General features: G+C 43.2%; 1 protein-coding gene across 1 annotated transcript in view; it reads left to right on the top strand.

The window, feature by feature from the left end:
- The window catches only part of LOC141171698 (uncharacterized), a 58,412-nt gene extending 56,407 nt beyond the window's left edge, over window positions 1-2,005 (top strand). Inside the window, exon 22 of the mRNA XM_073655352.1 lies at window positions 1,728-2,005. Within this exon, the coding sequence (XP_073511453.1) occupies window positions 1,728-1,787 (60 nt within the window). The 3' untranslated portion in view covers window positions 1,788-2,005. The remainder of the gene's footprint in view (window positions 1-1,727) is intronic.
- Window positions 2,006-15,533: the final 13,528 nt, after the last annotated feature.

Raw genomic sequence — 15,533 nt, 5'->3', positions numbered from 1 at the left:
CACAGATTTCCACTGGTGTAATGTCCATTCCTTGTGTTCTTTAGCCCAAACAAATCTCTTCTGCTTGTTGTCTGTCCTAGCAGCTATTTTACCATGAAGGCCTGCTGCACAAAGTCTCCTCTTAACTGTTGTTGTAGAGATGTGTCTGCTGCTAGAACTCTGTGTGGCATTGACCTGGTCTCTAATCTGAGCTGCTGTTAACCTGCGATTTTTGAGGCTGGTGACTCAGATAAACTTATCCTCAGAAGCAGAAGTGACTCTTGGTCTTCCTTTCCTGGGGTGGTCCTCATGTGAGCCAGTTTCTTTGTAGCACTTGATGGTTTTTGCAACTGCACTTGGGGACACTTTCAAAGTTTTCCCAATTTTTTGGACTGACTGACCTTCATTTCTTAAAGTAATGATGGCCACTCGTTTTTCTTTACTTAGCTGCTTTTTTCTTGCCATGATACAAATTCTAACAGTCTATTCAGTAGCACTATCAGCTGTGTATCCACCAGACTTCTGCACAACACAACTCATGGTCCCAACCCCATTTATAAGGCAAGAAATCCCACTTACTAAACCTGACAGGGCACACCTGTGAAGTGAAAACCATTTCCGGTGACTACCTCTTGAAGCTCATCAAGAGAATGCCAAGAGTGTGCAAAGTAGTCATCAAAGCAAAAGGTGGCTACTTTGAAGAGTCTAGAATATAAGACATATTTTCAGTTGTTTCACACTTTTTTGTTAAGTATATAATTCCACATGTGTTAATTCATAGTTTTGATGCCTTCAGTGTGAATGTACAATTTTCATAGTCATGAAAATACAGAAAAATCTTTAAATGAGAAGGTGTGTCCAAACTTTTGGTCTGTACTGTACATTTGATAACTTTCAGATTACAGTTATCTCTATCGACTCCTCCGTACACTGGAGCGCTCAGTTTAGCTGAACGTTCCTGTGTTCTCTATGGGAAAGTCTCTGCCAGAATCATTTGGCAGTGGCTTATTTCACCCCCGAACAAAAAGATTCCCACCACCCAATCTTTATGTTGTCTCTCATCTTTCATCCCCCATACATGACTTTTCTCTAATTTATATAGTGGCATTAGGGCAGTGGGGGGGTTATAGTGAATTCTTTAAAGGGAACCTGTCACATCGGATAGCACTATTAACCTGGTATATCGGAGATCGGGTAATCTGCAGGTTAATAGTATTATGAAGGTGGCCGGCTACAGTACTGAAAGTGCGACACCTGGGAGAAAACTAACTTTATTCCTCCTTTGAGCTGCCGGCTTTCAGTCATAAAAGTGTGCCTTCACAGTCAAAGTCATCATTCACAGCGCTGAAAACGTCTGATGTAAATGCACCCTGGCCCTTTGACTGACAGCTGGCTCAACAGTGCATCTGTGCAAAGCGAGCTGTCACTCAAAGTGCCGCTCTCAGTGCTGTGAGTGGTGACTGTAGCTGCGCTGACTCGCCTTTATGACTGAAAGTCGGCGGCTCCAGGGAGAAATAAAGTTAATTTTCTCCTGGTAGCTGCACTTTCTGTACAGTGGTGGGGAACATTTCTGACACTATTTACCTTCATATTAACCCTATGTCTGCAGGTTATTATCATTATCCGATGTGACGGGTTCCCTTCAATCCGGGAGATCAGTGTAGTAATTGTTCACCCAAAAAGTCCTGTAAATGGTATGGTTTGTGCTCGCTTCTCATTCCTGCTTCTCTTTTTTTTTTCCTTACCAGCAATTAACACATGGCAATAAATTAGTGTACCACACTGTAATGCCAGGCTCTGGAAGATAACAACGGTAAAGACACAAGCCGTGCGTCTGTCTCAGGTCTATTACCTGTATGTCCTACAGTGTAATATGTCTTTCTGCAACGGATGGAGTAATGCGCTATAACTATTGCTCTCTTTAGGCAAATGTGCAAAAAATGCAATCCAATTCTTTTCAAACACATAAATCTTGTAAATAAATTGTACAGGTTGTATTTTTAATATTGTAACATTTTGATGATCTTATTATATTATGTCATTAGGTTGATTTAATAAAATATTTAAAAAATGTGTTTATTTTAATCTGTGTTTCATTTAATTTTATATTATTTCTTTGACAAGGGGAATTTTGCTTCTGAATATTATTTTTACACTCCTCAACATTAAAATTGCAATACCAAGAAGGAAAAGTTGTGGAGTTCTACAAATCACATTATGAATAGAAATGTTCATAAAGTGCAAATGATGAAAAAATGGAAACAACATTTTCAAAACATTTTGATTTATTAAATGCACGTGCTGAATTCACTTGGACAAATCTTCAAGATCCTCTGCTGGCAGCTCCCTGTGGAATTGACAACTAATGACATCACAGATGGACTTGACAAGTCTGGAAACACTGCAGTTCATGGTAGCAGGCTGCTCTCAGAAGCATGATCAATATTGGTGTCGATCTTTGTTTCCCCAAAAAAGTAATAATAAACACTTTATGCCCCTGCAAAATATTCTTATTATTTTGGGGCACAATATACTATTATTTTTACTTATTTCACTCACTTATTTAGCACCATTAAATACACAGTGCTTTACAGATATTATCACAGCTGTCCCGAATGGGGCTTACAATCTAAACTCCCTATCAATATGTTTTTGGAGTGTCAGAGGAAATCCACACAAAATACGGTGAGATGATAAAAATTCTTGGTAGATATTGTCCTTGGTGGGTGTGACGCTGAGTCAAGCTGTGATATAGTGTAGTCAGAATGTCCAAGGTCAGATACCAGGAGGGCTCATAGTACAGAGGGGTAATACAATGTCATGGTCAGGGAAACACCTAGGGTCAAATGCCATGAGGGTACATCAAAAATAGGGAGTACAACAAATGAATAGTCAGAGGCCAAGTCCGGGGTCAAATACCTGAAGTCAGGGAGCATCAAAAGCAGAAGGGATAATCCACACGAATAGTCACAACATTCTGAGGTCATCAACAAAATCAGAAGTCAGACACAGAGCCAACACACACACACCTAGCTAAAGAAAAGCTACAACTGACAACTCACAGCAAGCCAGCTAAATACCTACAAATAATTTGAGTGACGGGAGGAACCTGGGGAAACTCCCGCAGACTAGACCAAATTGAGCAGTCAATCAAAATGTTGACAGCCCAGCATGCCCCAAGATCAGATTGGATGACTGGGCTGTCACCCACAAAACCCACAGTCCAGCACACTACAAATCCCAAAAGGGTGGCCGAGCTTTCACCCACAGCATCCCTAGGCCACAGTCAGTGTTGAACCCAGGACAGTGGGATTGGAACCAAGGACCCCAGCGCTGCAAGGTTACAGTGCTATCCACTAAGCCATTGTGCTATGATGTGGTAATGTTATTTCACCACCTTTGAGTGACGAGGAGCTTAGCCAATTGACCAGTTCCCACCTAACACCATCCCATGCTGTATAAGTATGTGTTTCTGTATTACACATCAATTTTCCTTTTTTTTATGATAATTTTGTGCACCAACTGGCCTCATATAGTAATAATACCATACAATTGGCCTTCTACATGTAGCATGTCCCCTACTTGATACCATGCTATGTTTCTCATTCGTTTATACTGTCCTCCATCCTGGCCCTCATCCTGCAATAATGTCACTATTCAGGTCCCAAAACTGTAATAATATCCCCCATCCTTACCCCCATGCAGTAAAAATGTCCTTCGCCCTGACCCCTTTCTTTTATAATCTCCCGAATCCTGTAATAATGTACCCTGTCCTGTCCCATTTCTTTGGTAATGTTCTGCAATCTGCAACAATTTCTTTCATCCTAGCATTTTTCTTTAATAATGTCCCCTGTCCTGTAGTAATGTATTCTCGCTCTGAAGCTATTCTCCAACATTAAAAAATAAATAGCTAAATTACTCTTTTAACCTGTCCCCGCCCGCATGACAAGCAGTGTCCTTTTCCCTCTCCATAATCGAGGCCAGGAAACAGGAAGGTGCATGGCAGTGACATCATCCGAAGGGAACACCAACACCGCTATGAGCCCCTGATTGGCTGGTGGTTTGTATAACCGTCACGGTGCAGGGAGCCGGTGGCTCTCTGCGTCACAGTACAATACAACTGAATGGACAAATACTCAGCTGAAAAAGGTGCTGGTGTTGATGGACCTCCTTCCTTTATGGGCCCGGTTGTAGTTGCACCATCATTATGCCCCTCGGTATAACTAGTATTTCATGGGATTCTATCAGATAAATTTGTCCATTACACCTTTTGATAGATCTAAGATATTAATTCTCCTGATGACCGCCTCTTATCATGTTTCTGAAATATTGAGACTAAAGATGAGACTAAAAATATGATGAAAACTGTTTCTTGTAAAGTAAAACCATCTCAGAAGGCAAACGAGCTCGCCCTTCTACTGGAGAAAAAAAGGTTCAATCTCCAGAGGATTCAAGGCTTCTTTACCATAAGAACTATTAATCTGTGGAATAGTCTACCTATGGCTGGTCACAGCAGGAACCATTGATGGTTTCAAAAATAGTGCTCATATGCTTTTTTATACAAGAAAACAACATAAATAATTTAATAAATTGGGTAAATTTATTTTAGGAATGTTTGATTAAGTGAATCAACAATTGGGATGAAGAAGGAAAGATCAGCTCTTTTGGGGTGGACATGATCATACATTATGATTGTACATGTGCTCTTTCCTTTTTCCCATATCTCAGTTGAACTTGATAAACATTTGTCTTTTTTCAATTGTATTAACTACATAATTATGGACTGTATGTGGCCCCCGCTCTTGATTGATCAATTAACTCATGATTCTCACTAACTGTCAGGATTCCTGCTGTCCTTCTACAGTTTGACTGTAGCTGCTATTGTTCACCTTAATAATTGTGATGCAATTCCATTCCTTAACACTAGAGGCTGCTGCTCTGTTCCGCAATTGCCCATTACTAAAATGGCAGATTCTGAACCCATGGAATCCCTATTGTTTCTTATTTGGCCCTAGTTAAACCCGAATGGATCTCTCACTCATTGCTTGAGTATTGTGTCTAGCTGGTTAGTCTAGTTCCAGTCTCCAGCTACTGGATTGTCTTACCCAAACTGTTCTCACCTATCTACGGATTGTTTCCTTCAACTCCAAGAAGTTCTACTACCACTTGCTGTTCCTGCTTGTGCTCCATCGGCCACTGCTATGCCAGTATCGTAACACTAACTTCATTCTAAAGTGAAATGAAATCTGGTTTTAAAATCGAAATCTCATAAACATTTAGGAAATACAAAAAATATTCTGACCCTTATCCTCTTTGTATTATATTTAACAGATAAAGCTGTAAGAATTTTATTAAGAGATGGCTAAAATTAACTACAAATGAGCGTTTTTTTCTCGTTTTGACAGATCAATACAAGACTCCGATGAAGGTAGAAGCAAATTATCAAGTCAACTTATCATCTATTGTTTTGAAAATCTAAAATATGGGTGACAAATGGAATAGATAAACAGAAAGAAATAATGTGAACAATGATGGAGGATTTTTCAGAAAAAAACATATATAATGAGCCGGATCATAGAGGAAATGTAAACACATAGGTTCCAATTCATTACGACTGGCGTTTCGGACCCTTCAGTTTTAATGAGGAACGTGCAGAATAAGATGTACAGAATTCATTAAGAGGCTCATGCTGCTTAAAGAAATCTGCGCATCTTATCTGTGGAGTGCACCTCCAGAGACTGGAGTAACATTTCTGGCATAAATTTAATTTGGTATTGCCACCCCAGCTCTTCCACACCCTCGCTAACATTGGCAGAGATGGCCCAAAGTATCATGAAAATGCAAAAGTTACAATTTTTTGTGCAACTTCTCATTGTGTTAACATTTTCCAAATGTTCACAGTGTTTTGCTCCAGAATTTTTTTCCCTGAGGAAGCTGCTTGTTTGCAGCGAAACGCATGGGCTCGTTTTCACTGACTTACTTGCTATATTTTTTCTGGTCTCTGGATTCCAAACTGCTCAACCTTAAACAATTGGTGTGATATATTTGTCAGGTATTTGCCAGATATTTAGGAATGATTCTCCCTCTAATAGGTGCTAGGAATCACATATGGTTACTTTGGATATTTACTTATTATATGCCTAATATATTATATATATACTATGCTTATTGCACTTTGCACTTTATTGTTTTTTAGTATTGTTACATTTGCTCTGGTTGCTTTAATTGACAGATCACACATTTTGTGTACATTTTTTTGATTATTGGGTTATATATTACTACACACTATTTGTATTGTTTCCAGAAACTTGATATAATGTCATTATAATTACAGTTATATATTTACTTAATGTCAGGAACGACACCGGCAGGATCACACAGTATCCCACCGCTGCCACCAATTTTTCAGGAAAATGCCGGCCGGTGGGTGCAGCTCTCTGGCGCCCCCTTGCCTCTCAGGTCAGTCAAGGTACTGCACCTAAAGTAAGTAGTGCCAGGAAGCTGCTACCAGCGGGGGAAAACACGGTGGTGTGTTGTACCTTACACGTCACCAATCCGTGACGCCACAATACAGGCACAACTCTCTGGCGCCCCCTCGCCTCTCAGGTCAGTCAAGGTACTGCACCTAGAGCGAGTGGTCGCCGGAGAGGGCAGTATATATATATTTCCCTGGCTGTGCCAGTAATATATATCCACACCTCCAACCGTCACTGCCAGCCTTCCTCAAATCCCCCCAGGTGGTATGCTGCCACCAGTTCTGGTTTGATACAGCCCGGTATTAATGGACTTGTATCGGGTCAGGAACCAACCCGGTAGCGTTTATGGCTTCGGGGAGGAGAACGATTACAGAACAAAAGAAACAGAACTATTAAATTTTATATTTAATCCAAAAGGGAGGCAGTGTTTAGGAAAAATATATACATAAGGATGTTACAAAGGGGGCATTAAAATACATAAACAGTTACATAAAATAAACAGGGTAAAGAGTGAAAATTACTTACACTACACGATCGCAGAGATGATTCAATATAGTGGGAGGGGGGGTTCTCCAGATTGCTGTTATTGAACAGGACCCTTTGTGTATAATTCTTATTCCCCCCAGCAATGAGTACTTCAGTCTTCTCCATAGACTCTTTTATGCCTAAGGGAGATCTGGCCACACGCCCCTTGTGGTGACATCATGTGGGCCGGTCTCCAGCCTGTACATTTTTATTAGAAAATGCTAGCTTCTGCGATAACTCATCGTTCGTTGATCGCAGAAGCTCGCAAACTACGCCATATTTTCCCTCACGATTTTATCTTTCTTTTGATATCACGCATCCCACAGCTGCAGTCTACTATTCGGGTGTTTTTGCGCTGTAGCTCCCTGATTGTGGTTACAGCCGTGGAAAAATACCTGCATATTCTGGGGCTGATTTGGTCACTACCCATTTGGGTCTCGTTATTGTCGGACCTATGGAACTCATATTATTTCATAACTAATATCGGAGTCAGTGAGTCTGCAAATTCCCCTTTGAAGCTCGGGGAAGACCCTTCACAGTTACACACAAATTAGGGGAGCCTGCATATTAAGTACCTCCTGCGTCTTTCAGGGACAAGAGGCCTGCTTCCTAACGAAGTTTTCACACTTCTTCCCTGGCCGTGTGTGAATAACTATTTATCAGTCGTGCGTTAATTGGGGCTTTGTGCTGGCAGAAGGAGTGGGTGATAATTTGCATTAGACACTGTATGATTGTCATCTCTGGACAAACACTACAGCAGAGGGCATGGGAGAAGGGCTAATATTCTGTTAAGCTGTCCCTGATATCAATATTTTATAATATTCCTGACACTTAATCATTTGGATATTTTTGTGGCAGTTAGTATTATGGGTAATTTTGTGTTTTTTAATCGATTTTAATTGTGCATGTACATCTCAATAAAAAAATATATTTTTTGATCAATACAGATTGATGTGCTTATCACTCCTGTAATGCTCTTTACTAGTGTTGAGCGAGCATGCTCGACACTGCTCGGTAGTCGCCCGAGCATCTCACTACTCGGGATGTTCGGCGAGCACCGAGCATTTCCGGGTTACTCGGGCGGGAGCTCGGGTCTCCGCCCTGCACGTTTGGTGCTCTTTACAGAGCCAATGAACATGCAGGGATTGCCAGCCAGTCACTGTAATGCCGCAGCCATGTTGTTTGTGGGCATTACAGTGATTGACTGGCCGCACAGCGTCACCTCGAGTATTTAAAACAGGGCGCCGCCATCTTGGACACAGTCGCCGGGATCAGACAGTGTAGGGTCAGTGCTGCTGAGTTAGGGAGAGATATATAGTGTGAAATAGGTAGTGTAAGGTCTCTAAAGCCTGCCAAATCAAACAAACAGTCCTTCTCAGGACTAATATCCATCCCAGATATCAGGAAGGCAGGCTGTATAGGAGACGCAGTGGTTATACCAACAAACAGTGCATTACAGTCCTATGTGCTCCTGCTGGTCAAATTGCTAGACTTATCCCCCGGTCTCAGGGGCCAGGAAAAATCCTTTTGTGTTCATCTAAATCCTGTATTATTTTATTTTTCCTTTGTCAAACTGTACAAATATGCGTCTTATTAACCTTTTGGTATCCCCCCCCCCAAAAAAATAAATAAATTGAGTTTGTCTGTGACTGTTCAGACACCAATATATCTGTTTAAAAGATTCTGGTGTAGGCCAGATAACTATAACTGTGGTTTTGCAGTTCCACGGTTCAAATCTCTGTATTATCCTGCTTTTGGCCTTTTTTCCGTAAAAAAACATTAATAGTGTCTCCCTGACTGTTAAGACACAAATATATCTGTTTAAAAGATTCTGGTGTAGGCTAGATAACTAGAACTGTGGTTTTGCAGTTCCACGGTTCAAATCCAGCTTTTGGCCTTTTTTCCATAAAAAAAAACAGTAATAGTGTCTCCCTGACTGTTCAGACACAAATATATCTGTTTAAAATATTCTGGTGTAGGCCAGATAACTAGAACTGTGGTTTTGCAGTTCTACGGTTCAAATCTCTGTATTATCCAGCTTTTGGCATTTTTTCCGTAAAAAAAACAGTAATAGTGTCTCCCTGACTGTTCAGATACAAATATATCTGTTTAAAAGATTCTGGTGTAGGCCAGATAACTAGAACTGTGGTTTTGCAGTTCCACGGCTCAAATCTCTGTATTATCCAGCTTTTGGCCTTCTTTCCGTAAAAAAAACAGTAATAGTGTCTCCCTGACTGTTCAGACACAAATATATCTGTTTAAAAGATTCTGGTGTAGGCCACATAACTATAACTGTGGTTTTGCAGTTCCACGGTTCAAATCTCTGTATCATCCAGCTTTTGGCCTTTTTTCTGTAAAAAAACAGTAATAGTGTCTCCCTGACTGTTCAGACACAAATATATCTGTTTAAAATATTCTGGTGTAGGCCAGATAACTAGAACTGTGGTTTTGCAGTTCCACGGTTCAAATCTCTGTATTATCCAGCTTTTGGCCTTTTTTCCGTAAAAAAACATTAATAGTGTCTCCCTGACTGTTAAGACACAAATATATCTGTTTAAAAGATTCTGGTGTAGGCCAGATAACTAGAACTGTGGTTTTGCAGTTCCACGGTTCAAATCTCTGTATTATCCAGCTTTTGGCATTTTTTCCGTAAAAAAAAAACAGTAATAGTGTCTCACTGACTGTTCAGACACAAATATATCTGTTTAAAAGATTCTGGTGTAGGTCACATAACTATAACTGTGGTTTTGCAGTTCCACGGTTCAAATCTCTGTATTATCCAGCTTTTGGCCTTTTTTCCGTAAAAAAACAGTAATAGTGTCTCCCTGACTGTTCAGACACAAATATATCTGTTTGAAATATTCTGGTGTAGGCCAGATAACTAGAACTGTGGTTTTGCAGTTCCACGGTTCAAATCTCTGTATTATCCAGCTTTTGGCCTTTTTTCCATAAAAAAACAGTAATAGTGTCTCCCTGACTGTTCAGACACAAATATATCTGTTTAAAATATTCTGGTGTAGGCCAGATAACTAGAACTGTGGTTTTGCAGTTCTACGGTTCAAATCTCTGTATTATCCAGCTTTTGGCATTTTTTCCGTAAAAAAAACAGTAATAGTGTCTCCCTGACTGTTCAGACACAAATATATCTGTTTAAAAGATTCTGGTGCAGGCCACATAACTATAACTGTGGTTTTGCAGTTCCATGGTTCAAATCTCTGTATTATCCAGCTTTTGGCCTTTTTTCCGTAAAAAAAAAACAGTAATAGTGTCTCCCTGACTGTTCAGACACAAATATATCTGTTTAAAAGATTCTGGTGTAGGCCACATAACTATAACTGTGATTTTTCAGTTCCACGGTTCAAATCTCAGTATTATCCACCTTTTTGCCTTTTTTACATAAAAAAAAAAAATTGAGTATCTCGCTCAATGTTCAGACACAAGTATATTTGTTTAAAAGATTCTTGTGTAGGCCAGAGAAATGGAACTGTGGTTTTCCTTCCACGGTTCTAATCTACTTTTCATTACCCTTTTTCCATTGAAAGTGTGAGTGTAAGCTATTTTACTTCATTTACAATGGGCAAGGTGCGTGGCAAGGGACGTGGAACTGGACATTCTGGTGATGGTGCGTGTAGAGGACGGGGCCGTGGCCAAGGTGAAAATGTGCCACAACCAACAGCCACATCTTCTCGCTCCCACTTCTTGACCGAATTACTAGGAAAGCACACTACAACACCAGAATTGCGAACTGATCAGTGTGAACAGGTTATTAATTGGATAGCAGATAATACTTCCAGTTACCTGGGCACCACCACCTCCAGTCTGTCTTCCACACGGTCAGGTTTTAGTAGCCGTGAGTCTCGACCGCATACTCCTCCTCACCCTGATGCTCCTTCCTCCCACCATGCCGAGTGACGTCAGACAGCAAATGATCCCACAGTTGGACACTCTGAAGAGCTGTTCACTGGTCCATTTCCATATTTGTGCCCCTCGCCTGCTCCGCTTGAAGTGGTGGAAGAGGAGATCCCATGTAGCGATGCCCAAATAGTTGAACAGCCACGGCCACAGGAAGTAGACGCTGGCAATTTGTCACAAGAGGTGGACGATGACGAGACACAATTGCCACGAAGTGAGGAGAAGGATCGTGGTGCGCAAGTGGAAGAGGAGGAGGTGGTGGATGATCTAGTAACTGACCCAACGTGGCAGGAGGACATGCAGAGCGAGGCCAGCAGCACACAGGGGGAGGGAGGCAGAGTACCCCAACAGGCAGGAAGAAGCAGTGTGGTGGCCGCACACAGAAGGCGGGTAACAGTTCCCCGTAACACCAACACGAGGGACGTTGCCAGTACAACCGGTAGGTCTTCCAGAGTCTGGAATTTTTTTAAAGACTCTGCTGATAACCCCAAAAGGGCCATTTGTACCACCTGCCATGCCAGCATCAGCAGGGGTGACAAAACTACCAGCCTGACCACCACCAGCATGATCAGGCACATGGCAGCAAAGCACCCGACTTTGTGGGGCGAACCCCAGGGTCCACGACCAGTGTCAGCGGGTGTCACCATGGCTTCTTCCGCTGTTGTGCGTGTAAGAGAACCCCCTGTTGTGCGTGCAAGGCATTCCCCTGTCCATACTGCATGCAAAGATGCCCCCTCCTCTCAGTCTTCACTTGTTATGGCAGTTTCTCAAGAAACAGCATCAACGTCCACGTCCACGTCCCACCGCAGCGTTCAATTGTCCATATCCCAGAGGTTTGAATGAAAGCGCAAATTCTCAGCCAACGCCCGACAGGCCACAGTCCTAAATTCGCACATTTAACGACTGCTTGCGTTGGAAATGCTGCATTTTAGGCTGGTGGAGACAGAATCCTTCCGCAACCTTATGGCGGTGGCCGTCCCTCGGTACTTGGTCCCCAGCCCCAGACACTATTTTGCCCGGTGTGCCATCCCCGCACTACACAAGCACGTGTCCCAAAATATCTGCCATGCCCTCAACAACGCAGTTACTGGGAGAGTGCACCTGACAACAGACACGTGGACAAGTGCTTGTGGCCAGGGACGGTACATCTCCCTGACGGCACACTGGGTAAACATAGTGGGACCCAGTCGGAACTTGGGACGGAACACATCCTCCCCACACCGAGGATTGCGGGCCCTATGTCAGTCAGAGTTGCCCCCACAGTGTACAGCTCCTGCGCATCATCCTCCTCCTCATGTTCAGACTCCATCTCAGATATCACCACATCAGTTACAAGCTGGAAGCACTGCAGTACTGCCTCAGCCAAGATGCAACAGGCTGTGCTGAAACTCATAAGCTTAGGTGATAAACCTCACACTGCTTGTGAGCTGTGGACAGCTGTGAAAGAGCAGGCAGATCTGTGGCTGAGACCGCTGAACCTCCGTCCAGGCATGGTCGTGTGTGACAATGGCCGTAACCTGGTGGCAGCTCTGAGGTGAGGCGAGATCACACACGTACCATGCCTGGCTCATGTGCTTAACCTCGTGGGTCAGCGATTTCTTAAATTGTACCCTGAGTTGCCAGATCTGCTTGTCAAAGTATGCCGCCTGTCAGCTCATTTTCTGAAGTCGGCTACAGCTACCGCCGCCCTTGCTGTGTTGCAGCAGCCTTTGTAGCTTCCGGCACACTGACTGGTGTGTGATGTCCCCACACGTTGGAACTCTACCCTCCACATGTTGCAAAGGATTTGTGAGCAGAAGAGAGCAGTTGTGGAGTACCAGCTGCAACAAGGCCGTCGATATTCAGGTCAGACTCCACACATAAGACCTCAGGAGTGGACCTGGATGTCTGACATATGTACCATCCTGACAAACTTTGAGGAGTCCACCAAAATGGTGAGTGGCGATGACGCCATCATTAGCGTCAGCATCCCAATTGTCTATGTTTTGCAACGCTCTCTGCAGAGAATCAAAGAGGAGGCTTTGCAGCCAGAGTATGATGGGATGGATCAAGAAGCCATAACGGGCGATTACACACAGCCCAGCCTCATCTCATCCCTATGTGCATTGGGGGACAATGAGGGAGAGGAGGAGGAGGAGGAGGAAGAACAGGAGCTTGTATCATGCGCTGTAGACGCTAGTACCTGTACAACTGTCATACCGTCGGGTGGCCTGAGGACAGGGGGGAGGAGGAGGAGGAGGAGGAGGCGGACCATGGTCAGTCATCATGTTGGTGAGGACACGGAAGTCTTGCCCGTTACCAGTCTGGCACACATGGCTGACTTTATGTTACGCTGCCTTAACCGTGACCCTCGCGTTGTCAAAATGTTGGGTGACAATCATTACAGGTTGGTGACACTTTTAGACCCCTGCTACAAGGAGAACTTTCACTCTCTTATTCCTGAGGTGGAGAGGTCTACAAAAATGGGGCAGTACCAGAAGGCCCTTGCTGCAGAACTGTTAAAAAAATTCCCATCTGAACACTCTAGCGGCAGAGGTCACAGTTCGTTGCCCAACCAAGGCGTACAGGCGAGAGAGACGCAACTCCAATCCAGCAGAGGCAGGGGAACACTGTCAACGTTCTGGGACAGTTTTCTCAGACCCGCCCAGCTTACAGGCCCTAAGGCGCGGGATACTCTCACAAGGAGTGGAAAGTTTCAAAAGATGGTGAGGGAGTACCTTGCCGAACGTACCAGCTTCCTCCGTGATTCCTCTGTGCCTTTTAATTATTGGGTATCCAAGCTGGACACTTGGATTGAACTCGCTCTGTACGCATTGGAGGTCCTGGCCTGCCCTGCCGCTAGCGTGTTATCGGAGCGTGTTTTTAGTGCCGCTGGGGGAATTATAACTGATAAGCGCACTTTGCCTGTCAACTGACAATGCTGACAAGCTGACCCTTATCAAAATGAACAAGGGCTGGATTGGGCCAGACTTCTCATCACCACCAAATGACAGCAGAAATAAAGGAGGAGAAGAATTCAGCATATATTGCAAAAGTGTATTTATTCAGTAGTGCACAATAAAACACATGAAAATAGAGACAATGAGGTAATCAGATGAAAAGGTGCTGACAAGTCAGGTAAGTATATATAATATGCCTATATTAAATTCCTAAGTTAGCACCCACTCTAGTAATTAAAATTAAAACAGTAGGAAACTAGTAAATTCAAGCGGGTGAATGAAAATCACAAAATAGGCACATATATCACAGTCCCACTGGCTATTAGATAGACAAAAGTGAGGGTGGAACAGTCTAATAAATATAGAATTCTGTGTCCCAACCCATGTGCCAAAGGATCATATTATCCTTGCGTGATAGTTACCTGGCAGAAAGAGACAGCACAGATAGAGGAGAAGAAGTGTTTAAGTTGAAAGCCCAACGCACATTTTGCGGCGTCCCAGGCCGCTTTATCAAGGGCAAAGAGTCTCTGCCAGGTAACTATCATGCAAGGATAATATGATCCTTTGGCACATGGGCTGGGACACAGAATTCTATATTTATTAGACTGTTCCACCCTCACTTTTGTCTATCTAATAGCCAGTGGGACTGTGATATATGTGCCTATTTTGTGATTTTCATTCACCCGCTTGAATTTACTAGTTTCCTACTGTTTTAATTTTAATTACTAGAGTGGGTGCTAACTTATGAATTTAATATAGGCATATTATATATACTTACCTGACTTGTCAGCACCTTTTCATCTGATTACCTCATTGTCTCTATTTTCATGTGTTTTATTGTACACTACTGAATAAATACACTTTTGCAATATATGCTGAATTTTTCTCCTCCTTTATTTATGCTGTTTCAGCATGCAGGTGGACAGACATCTGTAATACAGATGGTTGCCCACTTTCCCTGTGTATTAGATGGCATTTTTGGTATATTCAAATGACAGCAGAGTAATATAAAGTCAAATCCACTGTGTTATTTCGGGAGGTGTATTCCCATGCACCGCTTCACACCCACACATGGGTATACGCTTCCTCATTTCGGTTGTATGTTGCTCTTCTCCTTATCCTCAGCCTCCATCACCACTATACCACCAGGGTGGCCGTGGTCCGTGTTGCCAACATTTCAAGTTCCTCTGTCCTAATTTTTGGCAGCTTTTGCTTGGAAGGCATAGGCAAAGACTATGGGAGACCCACTCCCCAATAATGGGAATAATGTTTTTAATATGCTGTACTGCATGGCTCTTGTTTGCCAGCATTGCAAGCTCCTCCGTCCTAATTTTTGGCAGCTTTTGCTTGGAATGCATAGGCAAAGACTATGGGAGACCCACTCCCCAATAATGGAAATAATGTTTTTAATATGCTGTACTGCATGGCTCTTGTAAGGTGCATGAAACCAGTAATGCACACGCCCGGGCTGAGCGGCGTGTGCGTGTGATTCCACTGGACCATGCCGGAGAGTGAATGCCTGGAGGGGCGTAACTAGGTAATCACCCGATCCGACCAGGGTCGCACGACGGCATACGACGCCAGTGCACCAAGGAGGAACCGAGCAGAGGGACCAGGTGCTACTCCAGGACAGACCCCGGACACGGCTGTTGACCCACACAGGGGAATACAGGAACAGACAGGTTAGGCTGGCACACAGACT

The sequence above is a fragment of the Phyllobates terribilis genome, unplaced genomic scaffold (genome assembly GCF_046119375.1).
Source record: "Phyllobates terribilis strain yellow unplaced genomic scaffold, ASM4611937v1 Scaffold_12__6_contigs__length_324123572, whole genome shotgun sequence".
Classification (NCBI taxonomy): domain Eukaryota; kingdom Metazoa; phylum Chordata; class Amphibia; order Anura; family Dendrobatidae; genus Phyllobates; species Phyllobates terribilis.
This window is presented reverse-complemented; position numbering and strand designations above follow the sequence as displayed.